Source organism: Lissotriton vulgaris, chromosome 4_1, assembly GCF_964263255.1.
Source record: "Lissotriton vulgaris chromosome 4_1, aLisVul1.2, whole genome shotgun sequence".
Lineage (NCBI taxonomy): Eukaryota > Metazoa > Chordata > Amphibia > Caudata > Salamandridae > Lissotriton > Lissotriton vulgaris.
In genome coordinates this window covers 1,470,695,983-1,470,719,644 of record NC_141691.1, presented here as the reverse complement: position 1 = coordinate 1,470,719,644, position 23,662 = coordinate 1,470,695,983, and the positions used below count along the sequence as shown (strand labels likewise).

Sequence of the window (23,662 nt, the reverse complement as noted above, 5' to 3'; positions counted from 1 at the left end):
TGCTAAAATATGGGGTCAACATGTTTCTTGCCTAGTCTGGTCCACAAGGGATCTAATGGTAATTCATCAGGACCGAAATAATGTAACCTACACTACTCTGTGACTGATTCAGCAATGTGTAGGGAGCATCCAAATGATTAGTCACACCATACATAACAAAGCACTGTTATACCTTGTTTTGCGACTTTACCTGAAAAACAAAAGAAACAGACAAGACAAATAACATTTTAAAGTCTTTTTTCGATTTGGTCAGACGTTTTTTCTTGTCTGTTGGCTCTTTGCTCCGAACGGCAAGGCGAACTGACGGCCATTTAATGATGGTTGATGAGGCTAGTTTCATTAACACTCTGTGGAATCTCAATGCATTTATCTCACAGTTCAATTACGCTTTTTGTTTGATTTAAAGTGAAAATTCAACAAAAAAAAACTTTTAAAAACTTTTTTTTAAAAAAGGTGTCTGCTCCACCTTTGCAAGGGCAAAGCCGAAAGGAGTGTGACCACAAGCTCTACATCTGGGAGGAAGCAGACAGAGATGTCCCTTATCACCACTGGTGGAGTGGTTTGGACGGAGTAGCAACTGGGAAGACAGGATGCCATTGTATGCATGCATGTGTATTATGCTAAATGCTGTAAATCCGTGGCATATCACCCATGGCTTTGGAACATATTTAGGCAGTGTGTCAAACATTCTCACTTCAAGATCAACTGGGAAAAATCAGGCATGTGTCTGACGGGTGACTGGTAGGCATGTCCCCAGACTGACAGCCCTTCTGGGATGCAAGGAGGCTGCTTGAGTACCTGAGAATGATGTCCACTAAAGCAATAATAGAGCAGCGGTCTTCCGGATGCATAATTTGAGGAGGCTGCTTTGTAAGGATTAGGGGAGACTGGAGGGGCCTCCGCTAGTAGCTTTTAGGCAGAGAGGCCTAGTTACAATGACGTTGTGTCAATGTTTCTTTTTATGATGCAGCACACCCCGTTTGGGATTCCAAATGAATTCAACACTGCAAATGGAATCATCTAGCTCCTGCTGTGGATGGAGATTTACTGCGAATCTTGCAGGAACCTCTATGCAAAAGTGTATACATACGATGGAGGGGCTGAACTCGCACACCATTATTACCGGGTATTACAATCAGCCAGATAAATGGTTCCAGAGGAAGAGACATCACTGGGATTAAACAAGATGGCGATGTGAAAAACATACCTACAATGCTTATATTGGGGTGGAGGAGCCTGGCTTCCAGACAGTGACAGAACTGATAGCATCGGGGTACAGATGTCTCTACAGCAACGCTAGGAAGCTTGAGATTCTCCCCCTTTGGGTGGGGAAAAAACTGCCTTTCTCGTCTGGATGCTTTTGAAGTTAGGATTTGACAGGCAGATCTAAATTGCGGGAAGTGTGGAGCCTCAAGGAAAGAACATCCATTAGATTGGTCCAAATAATTAGGACATACATAAATTGGCATATTTAAAATTGTGCAAGTCCAACACATGCTTCAGGATCATGTTAGCGAGGATGTTGCTGGCGGAATTCTCACCTTTAAAAGACAGAGTACAGACTGATCCACTCATCTTTAGTACCCTTCAATGACTGAGTGTGGAGAAGCTGTACTATATACTGTAGTACAGCTTCTCCGTATTTATACGATAGATGTGGCAAAAAAAGTCAGCTTTAGGAAGGTACAACTCAAAGTGTTCCACAGAACCTACTTCTCAAAGCTAAGCAATGCGACACGCGATAATGATACATTGCAACTGAGGGGCCCCATGAGCCCATGGGCAATGGGGGTGGAAACGAGCAACTGTAAAATTGTAGTTGAATAACAATTACTCTGACATAAACGTTCCTACTAGTCTGAATGGTATCCTATATATGATTGTACTCATCAATAAGTATTTGTTTTGTGGCTGGTTTGCTTATAAAGCGCGGGGAGGAGTAAAGACAAAAAGAAATCGAATAAAAAAGTATTTAAAAAAAAGAACTGGTGAGGACATGATGTTACCATTATTGGGGGACAACAGCTTCAACCATCAGCAGAACAAATGGTGCACTCTATGAGAAGCTTGGATGCTGAGACCATGCCTCAGTGGCATGTTTGGAAGTCCGTACAGGAAAATCTGTTTATGCATTGGGCATCTGAGATGGGCCCTGCGCCTTCCCCCAGCACAAAGGCTAAAAACGTGGGGGTAATGTGGGATGAGAGCTTGGCCTTCTCTGCCCACATTCAGCAAGTGACAACAGGGTGCTTAAGCAAGCTGAGAAATTTGCGCAAGTTCCTTGTGCTGCTTCCAGAAGACTGCCGAATAATGGTAGTCCATGCGATGGTCACCTCGAAGCTGGACTATGCAAATGGCTTATATTTGGGCCTACCCAAATTTTTGATTCAACGTCTGCAGACCGTGCAGAATGCGGCTGCGAGGCTGATAAAACATATTCCTTTTAAACAGCATGTCTCTCCGCATTTGCGCGAGCTGCACTGGCTTCTGGTGGCAAGCAGAATTAAATTTAAGGCACTAACACTGGCTTTTAGAGCTTTCCGTGGCACCTGTCCTAGCTATCTTAAAGCAAGACTCCCGAGATATGAACAGGCGAGACTCTTACGGTCAAACTCCCTACTCCAGCTACACGTCCCACGAGTCAGAAAGGCGCGTTTGGGAGGCATGACCTTTTCAGCAAACACGGTGAAGCTGTGGAACGCCCTACCGCCTGCCATTCAGTCGGCAACATCAGAGATTGGTTTCAGGAAACATTTAAAAACTTGGCTTTTTAATCAAAAGATCTGATCCACCGGCTTTACTTATTGTTTCCTTTGAGCTGCTCACATAGCGCTTTCGAAATTTCTGTATTATTATTATTATTGATGGAATGAAATAATCAACAAGCTGCGCGCTGCCCCCCTTGCTCTTTACCATAGCTGTTGAGTAGCTTGCCATGGCTATCTGAGGGAGCGGTGCGGAGTGGGGTGGGGTGTTCTGCTGGGAGACGGAATTCACATGATCTCACTATTTGCTGAAAACCTAGTTGCTGGCACATTTGAGATATGCAGGTGATGCCTGACACACAGGCCCAGACTTTCAATGTTTTTGCTGCCCTTTCCGTCCTGAAGGTTAACTGGGCGAAGTACTGTTAGTTCCCGTTTACCCTTTCATATCCCGATCTCACCTTTGTCCTTAATCGTGTTCCAGTGGTGTGGCAGCCCGCTGTTTTCCGGTAATTTGTAATTAGGGTATACCATCAGCCAACAGAACTATTGGAGGGCAATCTGGTGAGGGCAATAACTGCTATCAAATCCCAGATGTCGTTTTGGCGTACACTTCCACTGTTTGTTATGGGTCGCATAGCCCTCCTTAAAGTGGTGGTCCTACCATTGCTACTCTATTTTTTCGCTAACTTGCTATTATAAATGCCATCTGCCTTCTTTCGTTCTTTTGAGGGCACCATGAGGGAATTCATTTGGAGAGGGTCCCGCTGTAGGGTGGCACTTTCTAAAATGTACTCACCCACTGACTGAGGCGGGCTTGCTGTACCAAACATGGAGCACTACGACCTCGCCTCACACCTCCAATGGGTGGCCAAATGGGCGGCGGGGTTGCAACTTCAAGACACTGCAGCTCTATTGCCGGCCTGGTTCATTTCGTCGATCCTCTGACTTTTTCACTCCTGCATGCGTGGTAAGCCGTCGGAATCATTGTTACTGGAGATTGCATGTAAATGTTTTCATCGTAGTCTATCCCTCACACGATCTATTGTCCCATACGCACCTGCGCTACCCCTACTGGGCCCGCCTACGGGTGTTGGGACCACCTCACACGCAGAAATTTCCGCTTGGCTATAGGCGGACCTACACACCTTCGGGGACCTTTACCGAGACGGCCTTTGCACCCTAGGAGACATCTGTAGAGGAAGACTGACTACCACCGGGCCAGTTCCTCTTACACAGTTCACTGCTAGCAGCGTTGATAACTACATGGGGAGACATATCAAGGGAACCCTCAACACCCCTCATAGTTCAATACCTGCACGTCATGGGGATGAGGTGGCATCTCACGAAATAGTGTGCAGACTCCCTGCATCACCACACAGCGCAACCTCTCACGTCCTTGAGGCGTCACTGGAACACTGACCTGAACCACCCATGTACGCTTAGAGAGTAGGCTACCATATTGGAAAGCCTGGTTTGCATCCCAAGGAACGCTCGCTTTCACCTCATGCAATATTCCGTAACTCATAGAGCTTATCTAACCCCAGCAAAAATAAATAGATAAGTCAACCACGATAATGCTCATTGTTCCAGATGGCATCTACTGGACGCCGATCTTCTTCACATATGGTGGGCCTGCCCATCCATCGTCACATATTGCCAGCATGTAACGACCCAATTATCGGCATGTATCGGTTGAACGATAACACACACATGGGAGATGTGCATCCTAGGCCTATTCCGCCGTAGTAAAGGGCAGAGGATCACTTCTTGCTTTATTGATTTGGGCTACTGACGGCCTAGTGTTTAATTACCACCAGGTGGTGGAAGGTGCCTAAACCTACCCCTACATTAGCCTGGAAGCGATCGCTTTTGGTATGGACTCAAGCTAAAAGCAAAGCACTGCATAAGGAAGACACTCTTGGACTGCGCAAGATCCCAATTCCTGCCACCTGGGTCACTATCCTACATGATTTCCATAATGAACAACACCCAAAGTCTGACCACTCAACTACCACAGACAAGGCAGAAACGCCAGACACAATGCCTCAAACTGACGCTTAGCAAACACATGCAAGGAATGATGGGGTCATGCTGGCCCCTCACACAAGTCCAGGTCCTACTGGGTTAAACGAACGATAATGTGCACGCTGCTACATCCTCTCTGAGAGCTGGAAGAAGAGGGCGTGGGATGGGTCGGAAAGACCCGAGGTGAGCAGAGTTATTCCCCCAGTATTTTGTCCTCCCCCTTCACCCTTCAACCTTTCTGATGATGGTTACTACTGCCGATAATCTCACTGCCAGTCTTTGCCCAAGGCTACCGCGCACGCTGAAGGCCCCACGGCGGGAACCATACACGCATCAAATAGTGGCTTCTGCCCCTGGTGAATCCTGTGTGTGTGTGTAAATGTAAATGTATTTGAGCTTATATATCCTATACTCCTGAGCATCACAAGTGCTCCAACGCACGTTCACTGCGGCACTTGTCACCCACATCCTGGACGTACTTTGCATCATCTTGCTAACTAGCATATGTTCTTTCTCATGCAATCAGGATGTATGTTTGGCGAATATTAATACGGAAATGTCAACCCTCTACTATATTTGTGCACTTTTTTGAAAAATAATAAACAGATTTAAACAAAATGAAATACAGTCAACAAAGTGACCTTTGGTTCTCCGTGGGGTTCCATTGAGATGTTATGATCCTAGCACCGGGGCCACCTTATGGAAAAATACTCACTGCACAACAGAACCACTATTTTGTTTTAATTCTGTGCACATTACATACGAAGGAACTAACCCATCTGCAAGGGAAGTGTCTTAGACTCGAGCATCATACGGAAAACCATAGCAGAAGTGTGCCTATGGAAAAGTTCCACACCAGTGAGTGCGGATCACAGAAATGTGGGGTTCGTCTCGGTTAAACAGCGGCCTTCCTTCTTCAGGTCACTTCTTGCATAGAATAGATCAGTTCTGATCCTCTTCAGTCCCCCTTTTAGGACAGATCATTACTGATGAGTTCCACAAAAGAAAAGGAAGCGAAGAATGAAGGAAGACCACAAGTGACAGAAAGAGGCGGTACTAGCACCTGACATGTACTCACTCTGCATAGCTCTTCATTTGCTGTCGGTGGCAGGTGCTACTCTACTCAGTCCATTTCCCTAGAGGGGTCAGATATATCTTATGTAAGGGGAAGGAGGTTTGAATTCATTGGATTTTTAACCTGACACAGAACACTAACTTATTATTATTATTTTTTTCAACACACTACGATTACACTTTCAAAAATAAATTGACAGCTTGACGGATTCTATAATAAATGTTCCACATATAAATCAGTAAACATAAATACCACAGTTTTCCTGGTCGAAAAACTAACCACCTCAGGTGGCTAACATCTCAAATGAAAGCATGACAAGCTAGCCTCAAAACCAAGAACAAGCATTGGAAATGCAATAGGGCTCGCATTAGGAAAGTTTGAGCTATTGGTCTTATAAATGATTTTTTTTTTATTTATGTGTTATTTTTTAAAATAGCTAAATTAATAGCTTTGTCATTTACAATGCCAATAGTTATAACTTTCGCAAATGTGACACCTATAGCATTTGTAATGCAACATGTTTTGTATTTACGTGACTTAGATGTATTGATATTACAAATAATAATGGCTTTTAATTTTTTTAAATAATTAATACTTAAATAATTTATTTAATTTGTAATGGCATAGCTTAAACTTTTGTAAATAACTTTTCTGAAGATTATGTTCAGTGTTTTTTATTGTGACGAAAATCCAAGAACAGAAGTGAAATATTAACATCTTTTTGTGATTTGTAATAAAGCGTGAAAGCTTGAAAACAGTTTGAAACATTGAAAGAACATGTTTGAACCAGTGATGCTGTGGTTGCGCTGAGTGGTGTGTGCATCAGTGGAGCTTAGTGGGTGCATTGGTGGAGCTGTGTGGTGGGTGCATTGGTGGAGCTTAGTTGGAGCATCGGTGGAGCTGTGTGGTGGGTGCATCAGTGGAGCTGTGTGGTGGGTGCCTCGGCGGAGTTGTGTGGTGGGTGCATCGGTGGAGCTGTGTGGTGGGTGCTTCGGTGGAGCTGTGTGGTGGGTGCTTCGGTGGAGCTGTGTGGTGGGTGCATCTGTGGAGCTGTGTGGTGGGTGACTCGGTGGAGCTGTGTGGTGGGTGCATCTGTGGAGCTGTGTGGTGGGTGCATCTGTGGAGCTGTGTGGTGGGTGCCTTGCTGGAGCGAGCTTTATGGTGGGTGCCTCGGTGGAGCTGTGTGGTGGGTGCATTGGAGGAGCTGTGTCGGTGGAGCTGTGTGGTGGCTGCATCGGTGGAGCTGTGTGGTGGGTGCATCGGTGGAGCTGTGTGGTGGGTGCATTGGTGGAGCTGTGTCGGTGGAGCTGTGTGGTGGGTGCATCGGTGGAGCTGGGTGGTGGATTCATCGGTGGAGCTGTGTCGGTGGAGCTGTGTGGTGGCTGCATCGGTGGAGCTGTGTGGTGGGTGCATCAGTGGAGCTGTTTCGGTGGAGCTGTGTGGTGGGTGCATCGGTGGAGCTGGGTGGTGGGTGCATCGGTGGAGCTGTATGGTGGGTGCATCGGTGGAGCTGTGTGGTGGGTGCATCGGTAGGGCTGTGTGGTGGGTGCCTCGGTGGAGCTGTGTGGTGGGTGCTTCAGTGGAGCTGTGTGATGGGTGCATTGGTGGAGCTGTGTCGGTGGAGCTGTGTGGTGGGTGCATCAGTGGAGCTGTGTGGTGGGTGCATCTGTGGAGCTGTGTGGTGGGTGCTTCTGTGGAGCTGTATGGTGGGTGCATCGGTGGAGCTGTGTGGTGGGGGCATGGTAGAGCTGTGTGGTGGGTGCCTCGGTGGAGCTGTGTGTTGGGTGCCTCGGTGGAGCTGTGTGGTGGGTGCATCGGTGGAGCTGCGTCGGTGGAGCTGTGTGGTGGGTGCATCGGTGGAGCTGGGTGGGGGGTGCATCGGTGGAGCTGTTTCGGTGGAGCTGTGTGGTGGTGGCATCCGTGGAGCTGTGTGGTGGGTGCATCGGTGGAGCTGTGTGGTGGGTGCATCGGTGGAGCAGCATCGGTGGAGCTGTGTGGTGGGTGCATCGGTGGAGCTGTGTGGTGGGTGCCTCGGCGGAGTTGGGTGGTGGGTGCATCGGCAGAGCTGTGTGGTGGGTGCATCGGTGGAGCTGTGTGGTGGGTGCTTCGGTGGAGCTGTGTGGTGGGTGCTTCGGTGGAGCTGTATGGTGGGTGCATCTGTGGAGCTGTGTGGTGGGTGCATCTGTGGAGCTGTGTGGTGGGTGCATCTGTGGAGCTGTGTGGTGGGTGCATCTGTGGAGCTGTGTGGTGGGTGCCTTGGTGGAGCTGTGTGGTGGGTTCATCTGTGGAGCTGTGTGGTGGGTGCCTTGGTGGAGCTGTATGGTGGGTGCCTCGGTGGAGCTGTGTGGTGGGTGCATCGGTGGAGCTGTGTGGTGGATGCCTCAGTGGAGCTGCGTGGTGGGTGCATCGGTGGAGCTGTGTCGGTGGAGCTGTGTGGTGGGTGCATCTGTGGAGCTGTGTGGTGGGTGCATCTGTGGAGCTTAGTGGTGGGTGCATCGGTGGAGCTGTGTCGGTGAAGCTGTGTGGTGGGTGCATCAGTGGAGCTGTTTGGTGGGTGCATCTGTGGAGCTGTGTGGTGGGTGCATCGGTGGAGCTGTGTGGTGGGGGCATGGTAGAGCTGTGTGGTGGGTGCCTCGGTGGAGCTGTGTGGTGGGTGCCTCGGTGGAGCTCTGTGGTGGGTGCATCAGTGAAGCTGTGTGGTGGGTACATCGGTGGAGCTTAGTGGGTGCATTGGTGGAGGTGTGTGGTGGGTGCATTGGTGGAGCTTAGTTGGAGCATCGGTGAAGCTGTGTGGTGGGTGCATCAGTGGAGCTGTGTCGGAGGAGCTGTGTGGTGGGTGCATCAGAGGAGCTGTGTGGTGGGTGCATCTGTGGAGCTGTGTGGTGGGTGCATCGGTGGAGCTGTGTGGTGGGGGCATGGTAGAGCTGTGTGGTGGGTGCCTCGGTGGAGCTGTGTGGTGGGTGCATCGGTGGAGCTGTGTCGGTGGAGCTGTGTGGTGGGTGCATCGGTGGAGCTGGGTGGTGGGTGCATCGGTGGAGCCGTGTCGTGGAGCTGTGTGGTGGCTGCATCTGTGGAGCTGTGTGGTGGGTGCAACGGTGGAGCTGAGTGGTGGGTGCAAAGGTGGAGCTGTGTGGTGGGTGCATCGGTGGAGCTGTGTCGGTGGAGCTGTGTGGTGGGTGCATTGGTGGAGCTGGGTGGTGGGTGCATCGGTGGAGCTGTGTCGGTGGAGCTGTGTGGTGGCTGCATCGGTGGAGCTGTGTGGTGGGTGCATCGGTGGAGCTGTGTCGGTGGAGCTGTGTGGTGGCTGCATCGGTGGAGCTGGGTGGTGGGTGCATCGGTGGAGCTGTGTGGTGGGTGCGTCAGTGGAGCTGTGTGGTGGGTGCATCGGTGGAGCTGTGTGGTGGGTGCATCGGTGGAGCTGTGTGGTGGGTGCATCGGTGGAGCTGTGTGGTGGGTGCATCGGTGGAGCTGTGTGGTGGGTGCCTCGGTGGAGCTGTGTGGTGGGTGCCTCAGGGGAGCTGTGTGGTGGGTGCATCGGTTGAGCTGTGTCGGTGGAGCTGTGTGGTGGCTGCATCTGTGGAGCTGTGTGGTGGGTGCATCGGTGGAGCTGTGTGGTGGGTGCGTCAGTGGAGCTGTGTGGTGGGTGCCTCGGTGGAGCTGTGTGGTGGGTGCCTCGGTGGAGCTCTGTGGGTGCATCAGTGGAGCTGTGTGGTGGGTGCATCGGTGGAGCTGTGTGGTGGGTGCATCGGTGGAGCTGTGTGGTGGGTGCATCAGTGAAGCTGTGTGGTGGGTGCATCGGTGGAGCTTAGTGGGTGCATTGGTGGAGCTGTGTGCTAGCCTCAAATCCAAGAAAATCTAAAAGGAAGCAGCTAAGAGACAAGCGTTCTTCATGTGTATGCCCAGGATGTGGAACAACACACCCTGCATAATACACCTCTCCTGCTTAAGACTCATCTACTCAAGGAGTAAATAATGAGACCCTGGTAATAGGTTCTCCTCGCTTCTTGCATATCACTGTGTATACCACAGTGTACACCAAGTCACATTGTTCCTTACCCTCCTGACCTTGCCACTGGCTCATAATCCGCACCATTGCTTCCTACCTAGGTTTGCGGTATAGAAGTCCCACTTCAAACATACATACACACACGCAAATGTAATGCATGCAAATACACAATAGAGAAAATAAATGCGTTTATGATGCTTGTACTGCTTTGCCTTGTTTATTTACTATAATTAATATAACGTGTACTTTGGCTTTATATAACTGACTTTGCATGAGAATTATCAGGGAATGACTTGATAGTTTTATTTTCAATAACACATGTAAACATGTTGCATGGGAAATAGAACGACACATGCCATCCATGTAGTCCTTCCCCAGACATACAAATAATTGATCTCCCGCCAATGAATCCAGGGATTAAGTTGGGGCTGTAGGTTATGCTTTCTTAGTGATTTGTAGTATCCTTAAACCAGTTCAAAATGCCCAGGAGAGACAGAAGAAGGCTAAGTGAGAAGGTAACATTGACAGAGGGAGATGGCGTGAGGGAAAGAGGAGGCTGGATAAGCAAAAGGGATAAGATATATGTATGTACTGGACAATTCTACAGTAGTATAACAATCAAATGTACATATCTAACTCGTGTTATTTGAAGAGCACGTCATATTTATTGCATACTTAAACACGTTTTATCACTTGGACAGCCATGAGCCCGCTCACCTTCGCTGCTCTTCTCCTCAACGAGAGGGCCAGGTTTGTTGAGAGGCTGTGCTATGTTTGGGGGATGCCGTTCAGGAGTCTCGAACCCCAAAGTCAAGACATCATTCTCTTCACAAGACAGATCATTGTCGCTGGAGATACACACAATCTCGTCAGGAGGAGTGCCTGTTTAAAAACACAAATTAAACTAATAATCAAAATATACCAAATACCAAGATATCGCTCTTTGCTGACGCAGACAAGAATACACTCTGCCAGAGCAAGCCAGGAGTTGACATATTTCGGATTTTGAAAAGTCATTCAATGTGCCACTACAAAAGGGCAAAGATCTGCGTAAGAGAGGTTTCCAAACTTTAGAGTATGTGTAACCACTGTCAGACATTTACTCGAAAAATAAAATAGCATTAATAAAAAACACATTTTCTAAGGAAGAGGCCCACCCTCAAGGTATTAATTAGGCACTTTATAAACGTAGTATAGAGAGGGCATTGTCATCCACAAAGACAAATAAACACACCCCTCCCCCCCCAAAAAAGTGAAATTAATCTTATGTAAATTAGCGAAATGTAATGCCCTCCTTCAGTCAAGAAGTGCATGTGCCAGCATAGAGTCAGATAACACTATAAAAGTGGGAGGCATGTCAAAGTATACCGCAAAGGGAGGTGTAAAAGATGCAGTTGAAACAGTTGGAGGAATTGAGGGACAAATTAAAAGGTTGCAAATACGAAATAAAAAATGGCAACATGTCAAGTGAAGGGAAATGAACTGTGGGACTGGCGTATATCACAGATACAAATGAAATGAGGTAAAGCATGCTGTACTACGATCAAACAAATGAAAAGCGAAGGAGGTAGGAGAAAGTGTTTCTGTATATATGTGTATATATATATATATATACATACATATACTAGCAGCCCGTCCCGACGTTGTCCGGGTATGAATTGCTGCCGGCCAGTAGTATATTGTTTTGTAGGGTTTCGTTTTGATAACATTTTTTTCTTATCTGTGACAGGCCTGTGAAACGCTCCGATTCACAGTGCACTGCTGATGCACTTAAGAGTGCGCGTTCAGTAGTGTGTGAACTCGAGTTTCCCTACTTTATTTTTCCTTGCAATATTATATAGCGCGAACTCGACAACATGGCATGAGCACAATTTACATTACAGAAGAACACATTCATTTGTGGAAGGCACGGGGAGACAAATCTATTCGCCTGGAATCACAGGATGTTGAGCTGATGCCGAGATTCGAACGTAGCTCCCCAGCTCTCAAGTTCGCAATTCTAGAACTTGTGGCGGGAGGAGTGTCTAAAATTGTATGTCGGTGCTGGCCATCAATGAGAGAGACCTGTGCATTTTTCAAATGGGTGGTGAGAAAATATGAGTATGTTGCTAGAGATGTGGGCCCCCGTGCCATCAATGTACTTACCGGGGGAGTGTAAACACCCATTATTCCGCAAATTTCTTTCCGCATACCAACACTCCGCATACTTTCATTACGAAAGTACCATGACTCCGCAATGCCATTATAACGCATGGCATTACATTTTATATGCTTTTACCACGCATACATTTACAACGAAATTCGTTATAAATGCATGAATGGTAAAAGCATGTTTTTTTAAAAATGTTTGGATAAGGTAAGTATGGGTATAGGGGTATATGTTTTGGGGTACTGAGGTATATGTTTTGGGGTGTTTGGGTATTTTAAGGGTTCAGATATAGTTTTGGGTTATGGGGTACAGGGGTAGTTTTAGGGTTTAGGGATAGGTATGGGTTTTGGGGTACAGGGGTATTTTTAGGGTTCAGGGGTAGGTTTGGGTTTTGGGGTATAGGGGTATTTTTAGGGTTCAGGGGTAGGTTTGGGTTTTGGGGTACAGGGGTATTTTAAGGGTTCAGGGCTAGGTTTGGGGTACAAGGGTATTTTTAGGGTCCAGGGCTAGGTTTGGGTTTTGGGGTACAGGGATATTTTTTTATTTTTTTTTATTTAAGCAACTCTGATAGCACAAACAAATAAAAGGAAACCATACGAATACAAATCTTAAATTTAACAAAGAATTGCATAAAGTCTAATTTACAAATCAAACATTCCATATACTTTTTATAAACCTGCTAAAAAAAAGAAAATAATTACAATAAAAATGATTTAACTCAAACATTCATAATAGACTCACTCCATCTATCTATAGGGGACCAGATCCTGGCGCCTCGACTTCTAGCCCGCCTACCTCTAGAAGCATATATAGCTTTTTCCTGGTTGTACACACCTAGGAAACGACATAACCACATTTAGAACAGGGATATTTTAGGGTTCAGGGGTAGGTTTGGGTTTTGGGGTCCAGGGTTATTTTTAGGGTTCAGGGCTAGGTTTGGGTTTTGGGGTACAGGGGTATTTTTAGGGTTCAGGGGTAGGTTTGGGTTTTGGGGTACAGGGGTATTTTAAGGGTTCAGGGCTAGGTTTGGGTTTGGGGTACAGGGGTATTTTAGGGTTCAGGGGTAGGTTTGGGTTTTGGGGTACAGTGGTATTTTTAGGGTTCAGGGCTAGGTTTGGGTTTTGGGGTACAGGGGTATATTTAGGGTTCAGGGGTAGGTTTGGGTCTTGAGGTACAGGGGTATTTATAGCGTTGAGGCTAGGTTTGGGTTTTGGGGTACAGGGGTATTTTTAGGGTTTAGGGATAGGTTTGTGTTTTGGGGTACAGGGTATATTTATAGGGTTAAGATGGGTTAGTGTTTAAGGGTGTTGGGGTATTTTAAGGAGTACGGGTGGGTTATGATTATGGGGTGCAGGGGTATTTAAAGGGAGCGGGGTGGGATTAGCACACAATATGAGACATGGCATGAAGGGCGGAACGTACCACATGCCCCCAGCGTTTGTCATGCCCCCAGCACACGCCCACAGCACAACGCAGACATGCCCACAAGGGACTACTTTGCTGGCACGGTTCTTTTACCTTTTAAATGTATATGGTGGGCGTCTGCATAGCCTGTGTCCTTCTGCTGCAACTGCCCTTTCCAACGCTGTATTGGGTGTTGTGATTGGTGCTGTGGTTCCTGAGATTACCCGCCTCAAAGGTTTGGGCTCTCTCTTTATTATATTAGTATGGATATATATATATATATGGGCAACCGTCCCCCTACCATGCCCTCTTGTACCTTATTTGTTTTCATAAACTTCGGATAAGGGGACAGACATACAGCTAGATTAATCAACGAAAAATGGGCTCGCTAAGGGCCAGATTCTGAGAATCTGGCCCTTTGCGAGTGTAATTTTTGCATTTGGGATTCATCATCCCAAATGCAAAAATCGCTATTAAAGAATTCACACATTTGCGAGGAATTGCATTTAAGGAATCTCTATTTGAGATTCCTTAAATGCAATTCATGAACTATTTTAAAATTGCGAATTCGCAATTTTGGGCCGCTATTTACCGCGAGGTCAAACCTCGTGGTAAATAGCGAAAACTTAGAAAAATGCATTTAAATGCATTTTTCTAAGTTGCATGTTACACACACACATGTCCTTTGGACATGTGTGTGCGCAACACCAATGTAGATTACATTTCAGGGGTGCTACACGGTGTCCTTTGGACACCCCTGGCACCCTTGAAATCGCATCCTTATTTGCGATTAGCAAATTGCTAATCGCAAATAAGGAATGACTCCCCATTCATTCCTATGGACCTTTAGGCCCATAGGAATGAATGGGGAGTTATTCCTTATTTGCGATTAGCAATTTGCTAATCGCAAATAAGGAATGTGTAGGAATCGCAATTTATTTCGCGATTCCTACATGAATCCCGTTTTGCAAGTCCTTAATAGCGATTCCTTAATAATCGCTATTAAGGACTCGCAAAACGGGACAATGATGAATCTGGCTGATAGTCTCAGAGTCATCAAAATAGTGACTGTAACATTTCTGTTGATGTCGGGGCCTGTCAATCAAATCAAATTACTCAGCCATGCACAACCATCACAAAATTTTGAACCTTGATATCTCAAAAATGGCTGAATGGATTTACAAACAAATCACAAAAAGTATAGCTTTATGTCAAATTTGGTGTAATTCTGTTCAGCTTTTTCTGTCTACTCATCTAAAATTCCTATGAGAAATTGCATGGGAAAAACGTGTTTTGGGACTCCCTTTTTCTTGGCCTCCACTTGACTGATTATACCAAAATTATCCAGGAAGAAGCTGAAGCGGATGTACATTTTTTGGAAAGTTTTGTGAACATTCCTCAAACAGAACCAAAGTTATTAGAAAAACAAGTTCCAGCTCGGTAAGTAAATCACTCGCCGACACAAACATTTTATAATCTTAATTTCTTTAAAACGGCTGAAGGGGTTTACAACAAAACGCATGCTTTCTGGGTAAAGAGCTAGGTTTCTGCTACATTTGGTGTAATTCATTTCAACAGTTTTTTTCTGTATCGCTGTTTAAATTTGCTATGGGAAAAACATGTTTTGGGACCACCCCTTATCTGTTTCTCAGTCTCCAATTGATGGATCACCCCGAAGAGGAGGAGCTTTCTTGTAAATATTTGTCAAACAGCGCCAAAGTTGACCAAGTATAACTACACAGAGGCAACCACCACTGTGTAATGTATAAATAAATAAAATAAAATAAAATATTATATATATCACACTTTGACTATTATATATATCACACTTTGAGAGAAGAAGGAAAACCAATATTACCAATATGAAACAGACCTGGCTCTAAGAGGAGATCAATACATGGTACAGACGCAAAATACGTTGTGTAGGGTAAGGAAGAAAAGGACAATGACATGGTTTTTGTGTATGCATGTACATACTTGTGTTAGTAGAGCATTTATTTATTTATTATTTATTAAGCAATTTGTAATGCGCAGACTAAACCCGAAGGTATCAAGGCGCCTATCCAAATCAAATCAAAAAACAGAAAATATACAGAAAATGGAGTGCCACTAATGCAGAATGCCACTAGGGGTAAGCAAGTATGAAAAGATGGGTCTTGAGCGCAGACCTAAACGCTTGCAGAGAGGGGCTAGATTTTACTTCTAGAGGGAGGGCATTCCACCACTTGGGTGCCAAAAAGGAAAAGGCCCTACCTCCCCATCTTACTTTTCTGACACGAGGTACAGAAAGGAGGAGTTTGTGACCGGAGCGAAGATTTCTACTAGGGTTGTGCCGAGAGAGAATGGATCCCAAACTTGTGGGGTTGGGTTTAGCAAGAGCTTTGTACACCAGGCACAGGGATTTGAAACGGATCCGGTATTCAACGGGGAGCCAGTGCAGTTGTTTTCGGGCTTCAGTGGCAGAGGCACGCTTGGGTAGGTCAAGGGCAAATCTCGCTGCTGCGTTCTGGACCACCTGCAAGCGCTGTAGATGACTCTTGTTCAACCCTGCATACAGCGCATTGCAGTAGTCCAGACGCGAGCCCAAGAAGGCAACAGCAAGTTGCTTTCTTGCCTGGGGTGACAGGAAGTGCCTGATTTTCCTCAGTGTGTGAATAATCCCCCAGCAGGTCGAAACAGTCCTGTTGACCTGTTGGCACATACTGAGGTTGGGGTCGATCATAACTCCCAGGTTTTTGGCTGACTGGGTGGGCTCGGGACATGCACCCAGCGAGTCCGGCCACCATTCCGCCGACCAGGTCGATTCCTTTCCACCAAAAACCATCACCTCTGTCTTCTCCCCATTCAGCTTGAGTGAATTGTGGATCATCCACTGGCCAACTGCCTCCATGCAAGATCTAAAGTTTGCGGCAGTTGACGTAGCTGGCTGGGAGAGAGAGACTAGGATCTGGGTGTCGTCCGCATAGGACACTACCTCCATCCCAAAAGATCTAATAAGTCTGGCAAGGGGGGTCACGTAGATATTAAAAAGGGTAGGGCTAAGCGCTGACCCTTGAGGGACCCCACATTGCACAGACAGGGATGGAGATAGGAATGAGCCCAGCATTGTCCTTTGTTCTCTGTGTTCGAGAAAGGAGGAAAGAAGTCCCAAAGCAGACCCGCAGACACCAATTTCCCTAATTGACCCGAGGAAGATACAATCATCAAGGAAAGTTTAAGAATAGACTGTTGAGTCAGGGCAGTGCTCTTTGAAGAGGTGTGTCTTCAGCTTTTTTCTGAACTGTAGGAAAGTGGGAGCTGACATGATGTCAATAGGGATGCTGTTTCAAATCCTGCTAGTATTACACTTGCCTTCTGGCTTTTTCTTCTTGTAATCTTTTACCTCCAATCTGGTGATATTTATGATCCTTGCTGGACACTGCTCCCCAGCAGTAGTTTGTTTGTTTGCCAAGTAAGCTGGGGTCTTGTTGAGTGCTTCAAAAGGTAGGCAGATAATCTTGAAGATGATGGGAGCTGGAAGGGGAGCCAGTGTAGGTCTTTTCACATATCGGTGATGTGCTCTAATTTTTGGGTGTAGAATTCCTTTTAGGGGTGCCAGAGTAGTATCGGGGAGGCTGAAGAACAGGGCATTTCCTCGGTTGATATGGTAGTGGACCAAGGCTTGAATGATTGTTCTGAAGTTGTATTCCAGGACAAAAAGTCACTTTCTTCAAGAGAAAGAGCTGTAATCAAGCTGTTCTGGTCTTCACAGTAATATGTGGCCTGAAAAAGAGGACTGCGTTGAGGGTGAGTCCCATAGATTTTTGCAAGGTCTCCTGAGCTGGGGGAGAGCATAGTAGGTTTAAGCTGGGGTTGTTTGGTGCTACTGGCAAACAGGAAGATTTCAATCTTTGTGGTGTTCAGCATCAGAAAGTTAGCGGGCAGGGTCAGGATATGAATCTCTGTATGTCACAGATTGAGAATATTCTTAGGTAGAGTAGGGAAGCAACTGCATATTGATGGATTTTCATGAATCTGGCTGCACAAATGGATTACAGGGATTCCATGTATAGATTACAAACTATGAGCGAGAGGATGAAGCCCTGCGTTATTCTGCAGGGGAAGAAGAGTGCATGTCTTCACAGAAAACCTATTTGTACAAATTGGCAGCACTTGATAAGGTAGCATATAAACCATTTCAAGACCGTGCCTGAAAATCCAATGCATTTATTTATTTATTGTAGAGTTTTATATAGCGCGAACAAGACCTGTGGGTATCAGAGCGCTTAACATCAGAATAGTTAACTAACACAAGTGTTGACATTACAAGAAACAAACAGATATGGGGCATATAATAGAATGAATATGATTGTGTGACAATAGCGCGAGCAAGGCCCGTGGGTATCAGAGCACTTAACATCAGAATAATTAACTATCACAAGTGTTGACATTTAAATGAAATAAACAGATATGAGGTATATAATAGAATGAATATGGTTATGTGACAATATATATGCAAAACAAAAACACATGTGCAATTCGCATTAATAGATGGGGTAAGGCTAAGCTTATATCATATACCCATCTTCCCCGTCAAGGTGAGGTAGGCGATGGTAAGGTTTTGGCTTAACAAAGTGTTAACCTTTCTGAGAGCAAAGCCCTTATGAGGTAGATAATAGTGTGGCTATGATTGGGTGAGACATTATATATGAGAAACACAGATACCGTGCAATTCGTATTAAGATGTGGGGTAAGGCTAAGCTTATATCATATGCCATATACCCCGTCAGAAGTGAGGTAGGGGAGGGTAAGGTTTAGGCTGTGCGATACAGATATATTATCACATTGCCCTTCAGGGCATTAGGTAAGAGTACCTCTGCGTTTTGTATAAATCGCCCGTCTTGGTCAACAATTAGCTTTCATATTATTCAAGTTGGAGCTTCTCCTTCTGAGAGCAGCCCTAAATCAGGGCATCGTATCTATGCAAGGTATTTGCTCATCATGAGGCTCTTCACTTCCCGCTTAAATGATGCAATATTGCGAATCTTCCTAATGCTTGGAGGAAGAGAATTCCAGATTCTAGGGGCAGCTCCCGAGAATGCTCTGTCGTAAGTCTTTTTCTTTCGAAATCTGGCTGGCCGCAATAGCAGTTCAACGGCACTCCGAGCTGGTCTGTCACCTCCAGATATCTTGATTTTCTTGGCTAGATATCTAGGAGTGTTTCCAAGTTTTGATCAGAGCTGGATGGTCATCTCTGTTGAAAGCTGCAGAGAGGTAAAGTAGGACCATAAGCCAGTGATCATTCCTGAACCTTCGGGAAGAGTGTAATTGAGTACTTGAAGTGTGGCTGTCTCATTGCTGCAGCACAGTCTGAAGCCTTATTAGTAGTCCTGTAGAAGAGTATTCTGGCTGATGTACTCCAGTAACTCGTTGGCGAATGCTTTCCTGCTGATTTTCCCTATGAATGGAAGGTGAGCAATAAGGAGGGTGTTGATGAGGTCAGCTAAGTTAACAGATGTTTTTTTCTAGCAGGGGAAAGAGGTTACCTTGAGAGAGATAATGGAGAGATCCATGTGCGAGACTGAATTAGTAGATGACACATGAAGGGGTGCATGCCACAAAAAAGACATGCCACACAGTATACGTTTATAGGGACATGGAGGGAGAAGGTACATAATGTGGGACTATATAACAATTAAAAAAAGACTGGAATGGGAGCTTAAAATAATGAACACCTATATTACAGGTATGGCCAGAGTAGGATAAGAATATTTAGGTGTTGTGGTAGACTTCAGGGAACGGTCAGTAGAGAAATGAAGATATGGTGTTAATCCTGGAAGCTGGCATTTTATGTGATAGTGCCAATGTAAGGGCACATCATGCAAAAAGTACAGACAACCTTATTGATTTAGAGGGGATTAAATTAATAATCCCAAATTCTATATTTGTGGTAGTTGGGTTGAGCAGTTTAGGCTTATCTGGCCATAGTGTTTAGCATTTGTTGTACACACACAGTCAATAAACGAGGCAAACACTCAAGGAGAAATTCGGGACCAATTTAGAAAAAGAACACGTTTTTAAGATAATTTTAGACACCAAGATCATCGGAATCAGGTAAGTACTTTCGGAGTTACAGATTTTTGTAGAAATCGGTTTAGAGGTATGAGCCTTGAACGCAGTAATGCCATCCTCTGGGAGAAACATACACTGCATAGATACACTTGCAAACGTTTGGGGAGGGTGCCTTCTAGGACTTGAGGTGCTTAGGGGTCAAGGTCCAAGAAACCACCAGCAGTTTGGTTTTACCTGCCCTGGTGTGCAGAGGTGCTGGTCGCCTTGGTAGTCTTGAGCATACATGGTCAAGCAATCATTCAATCAAAAGGTATTTGCAGAGTGCACCTTGTCACTCCTGGGGGTCTCCAGGTGCAGTGCTGCAGGTTTCAGTTGAAGAGCCAGATCTTGAGTTCCTACCTGAAGTGATTCAGGAAGTGAGAGGTGTGGAGGTGGACAGGGAGGGTGTTCCATGCTTTGGCGGCGAGGTGAGAGAAGGAGCTTCCTTCGGTGCAGCTGCAGCTCCATAGACGGTAAAGTCTATGGAGAAGTACCTGCAAAAAGAAAGGCTGCAAGTGGGGACTTGGGGATAAGACTGGCAGAACCCAAAGGGGGGCTCGGCTCTTGAGTCTCTGGACACAGTCGGGTTACATGAAACCGGGCTCGGGTGCTAAGGTGTTTTGTCTGGCAGGTCAGTGCAGTTAGAGGCTGTCACTTGGCGTTGACAACCTGGAGAAGGAGAGAAAACAGGACAGCAGGGCTACTCTAGATGAAGACCTCATGAATCCTAAAGTCCCTCGATGGCAGGTCAGTGTCAGCAGTGTTTGGACTGGACATGCAACAAGCCTTGGTAGTTGCAAGGGCTTCAATACCCAGGGTACCAGTGCTAAAAGGCTCTGGGAGGAGTCAGCGGCTCAAGACTTGTTGAGAGCGGCAGGGCTGGCCTCTTGGACGCATGACAACCTCTTCCCTTGTTGCTCCCTTGTTGGGCCTGATGGCCAGCAAGACGAAGTGCCGAGTTGTTGCAGACAGTGCCTGCAGATGCAGGGGATGGCTCCTCCACCCCAAGGGAGATGCATATTGGTTCTTGAAGGTAACAGTAGTCCTCAAAGGATTTGGGGAGGCTGTTCCACTTTTGGACGAGTCAGTGGTTGTCGCATTGCAAGTAGCCAGGCAGGGTTTGGCACCAATTTCGGTGCAGGACTTCTGTTCTCATGACTGCAGCTCTTCTTTAGCCTTCCTTCGGTCCCCAGTAGACACATCTGAATCCTGGTGTCATTGGGACCCCTAAATACTGAATTTAGGGGTGTTTAGGGGAGTTTAGTGTAGTAACCAATGGGCTACTTACTCCTGGGGTGACTACACCCCCTATAAGACCACTGCCTGGGGAGAGTGGGCATAAATATGACCCGGACTTCCTAGTTTCACCAAATTCAAAATGGTGAAATGCTTCCTTGGCTGGCCACTTCAGGTGTGCCGAGCCTGAAACTGTGTATAGACCTATTTGTACACTGTGCCGCTCGCAGTCGTGAAGTGTGCGGACTTTGATTCATCTCTTTGGGAAACCCTTCGAACTGCCAGGTGGAACTGCGGCTGAACTGAAAAGCTTCCGTTCTCTCTTTCCCGGACTTGCTGCTGGCTCACTCCTTAATTAATTTGGGCTCTTACCGGGGAGCGGGACTGCGAGGCCCAGAGGTGCTTGCGTTCTGGCATCTGAGCACCTGGTGCCTCTTCCCGCCCCTCCTCCCTCTGGACTTTAAAAAACTACTCGCGGCCCCCGCTCCGCGGGAGCCGCTCGCAGTCGTGAAGTGTGCGGACTTTGATTCATCTCTTTGGGAAACCCTTCGAACTGCCAGGTGGAACTGCGGCTGAACTGAAAAGCCTCCGTTCTCGCTTTCCCGGACTTGCTGCTGGCTCACTCCTTAATTAATTTGGGCTCTTACCGGGGAGCGGGACTGCGAGGCCCAGAGGTGCTTGCGTTCTGGCATCTCGCGCACCTGGTGCCTCTTCCCGCCCCTTCTCCCTCTGGACTTTAAAAACGACTCGTGGCCCCCGCTCCGCGGGAGCCGCTCGCAGTCGTGAAGTGTGTGGACTTTGATTCATCTCTTTGGGAAACCCTTCGAACTGCCAGGTGGAACTGCGGCTGAACTGAAAAGCCTCCGTTCTCTCTTTCCTGGACTTGCTGCTGGCTCACTCCTTAATTAATTTAGGCTCTTACCGGGGAGCGGGACTGCGAGGCCCAGAGGTGCTTGCGTTCTGGCATCTCGCGCACCTGGTGCCTCTTCCCGCCCCTCCTCCCTCTGGACTTTAAAAAACGACTCGCGGCCCCCGCTCCGCGGGAGCCGCTCGCAGTCGTGAAGTGTGCGGACTTTGATTCATCTCTTTGGGAAACCCTTCGAACTGCCAGGTCGAACTGCAGATGAACTGAAAAGCCTCCGTTCTCTCTTTCCCGGACTTGCTGCTGGCTCACTCCTTAATTAATTTGGGCTCTTACCGGGGAGCGGGACTGCGAGGTCCAGAGGTGCTTGCGTTCTGGCATCATCCTCCTCCTATTTAGGTCTACTTCCGACCGCAAGCGCGAGACGCGCGCGGGACGAAGCACGGGGCAAAGCCCGGGCAAAGGGCGGGCCGTCTAAGGCCGTCCAAAGACGGTTGAGGCCGGGCTGGGCCACCCCTCTTGGTCTTCAGGTTTGGCCACATATTGAAATATTATACACATTTTTAATCTAGACCTTCTACCCATTGAAAGTTCTTACCGACAACTGTAACTCGGTGGTCATGACCTTACGCTCTGGGAAAAACAGAATGGTTACTGTAAATACTAATGCAAGAATGGTCATGGGCACCCTAGATCAGTTTTTTAAACGGGCTACCGTAATTTTAGAGAAGGAAATTGCCTTTGCAGAAAAACGCCTGTCGATAGATATCTTAACAGGCAAGCGGTCTTCCTTGGGTGTGATCGGGTCTGCGGTAACACCGGCCCATAGTAGTGACCCGGTTGCTCTTGTAGACACTAGCCCGATTCCATGCTCTCTAGAGGACGGTACAGCTGGATCTGCTACTGTTTCTATGTTGAGCTCAACTTCACTTAGTGATGCTTTATAGGCTGTAGCTCAGTCCCCCATCTTAAATAATGCATTAACTAATACTGATCCACCTTTGAATCAACAGAATTCTAATGAGGATTTACTTGTCAAAATGGAAATATTGGTTAGATCTCTAATATTGCCCTTGATTAATCGAACAAAATTAATTAAAGAACAATTGGATCAGCTAGAACTAACAACAAAAGGGAACACTTTAAAACTTGACGCACGAATTAAGAGTGCAAAAAGTAAAGATGTTAGAGTCCCCTCCACTATATCTTCAGGTAATGCCAAGCCTTCTAATGCCCCCCTTATGGCCCAGAAAACTCAACCAGCTTCAGGGGTAGAAGGTGTGGTTAGTAGAAAAGCGCAAAGCACTGAGGCAGCTACGGCGGCTGTCCCTAAACAGGCTCCAAATCAAAAACAAGTGGTCAAACAGCCTTTGAGTAATGCCCCCAAGGCAAAGAAGTGCAAAGAAAGAGGCTCCTGTGTGTAAATCTCCCCCCGGAATCTATGCCCCTGACTATCATTCTAACAGGGGTACCAGAAACTAACCCAGACTATCAAGAATCAGATAGGGATCTTAAGAATAAAGTTATTTTTTGGCTTAGTGAGAACAGGAGATTACAGCCAGGCTCGAACTCGGAGATCTTAGGTGTAAGCATAGCACAAAGGATCTCAAGGGAGATTGCATAATCGTTAATTTTAGAAATACATGGGTTGTAGACCACATACGTAGGGAACCCAGGTTTGCCAGACTAGGTGACATTCAATCACTAGGCTTAGACTACTTCTACCCATATGAGATTCCTAACCCACCTTGTCTAACACAGAATTTTGGTAGGGGTGTATCCACTGGTCCCAGTAGAATGGTTTGGGCACCACAGTATCTACCACAGTATCTACCACTATGTAATAGGTTTGACCCACTTATGGGACTGGAGGGGGTGAACTGACTTCGGAATGCCTGCATTCTGACTAGTGGGGCAGAAGATATAGATAGGGGTAGGGGTGCTGTCTGCCCAATGAGGCAAACCCCAGGTGAAGTAATTAGAACCTGGGCAAAGACGGCTAGTAACACACTTTTATGCACTAACTCATTAATCGTTTCCACAGTAGCATCGAGGGGAGAGAGTGGGAGCTGAACATATAGAATTGGTACCCCCGGATCAAGACAAT

General features: G+C 46.7%; 1 protein-coding gene across 1 annotated transcript in view; it reads right to left on the bottom strand.

The window, feature by feature from the left end:
• The window catches only part of SPIDR (scaffold protein involved in DNA repair), a 2,344,543-nt gene that overhangs the window by 2,227,297 nt on the left and 93,584 nt on the right, over positions 1 to 23,662 (bottom strand). The window contains exon 4 of the mRNA XM_086965726.1: positions 10,532 to 10,696. Coding sequence (XP_086821852.1) covers positions 10,532 to 10,696 — 165 coding nt within the window. The remainder of the gene's footprint in view (positions 1 to 10,531; positions 10,697 to 23,662) is intronic.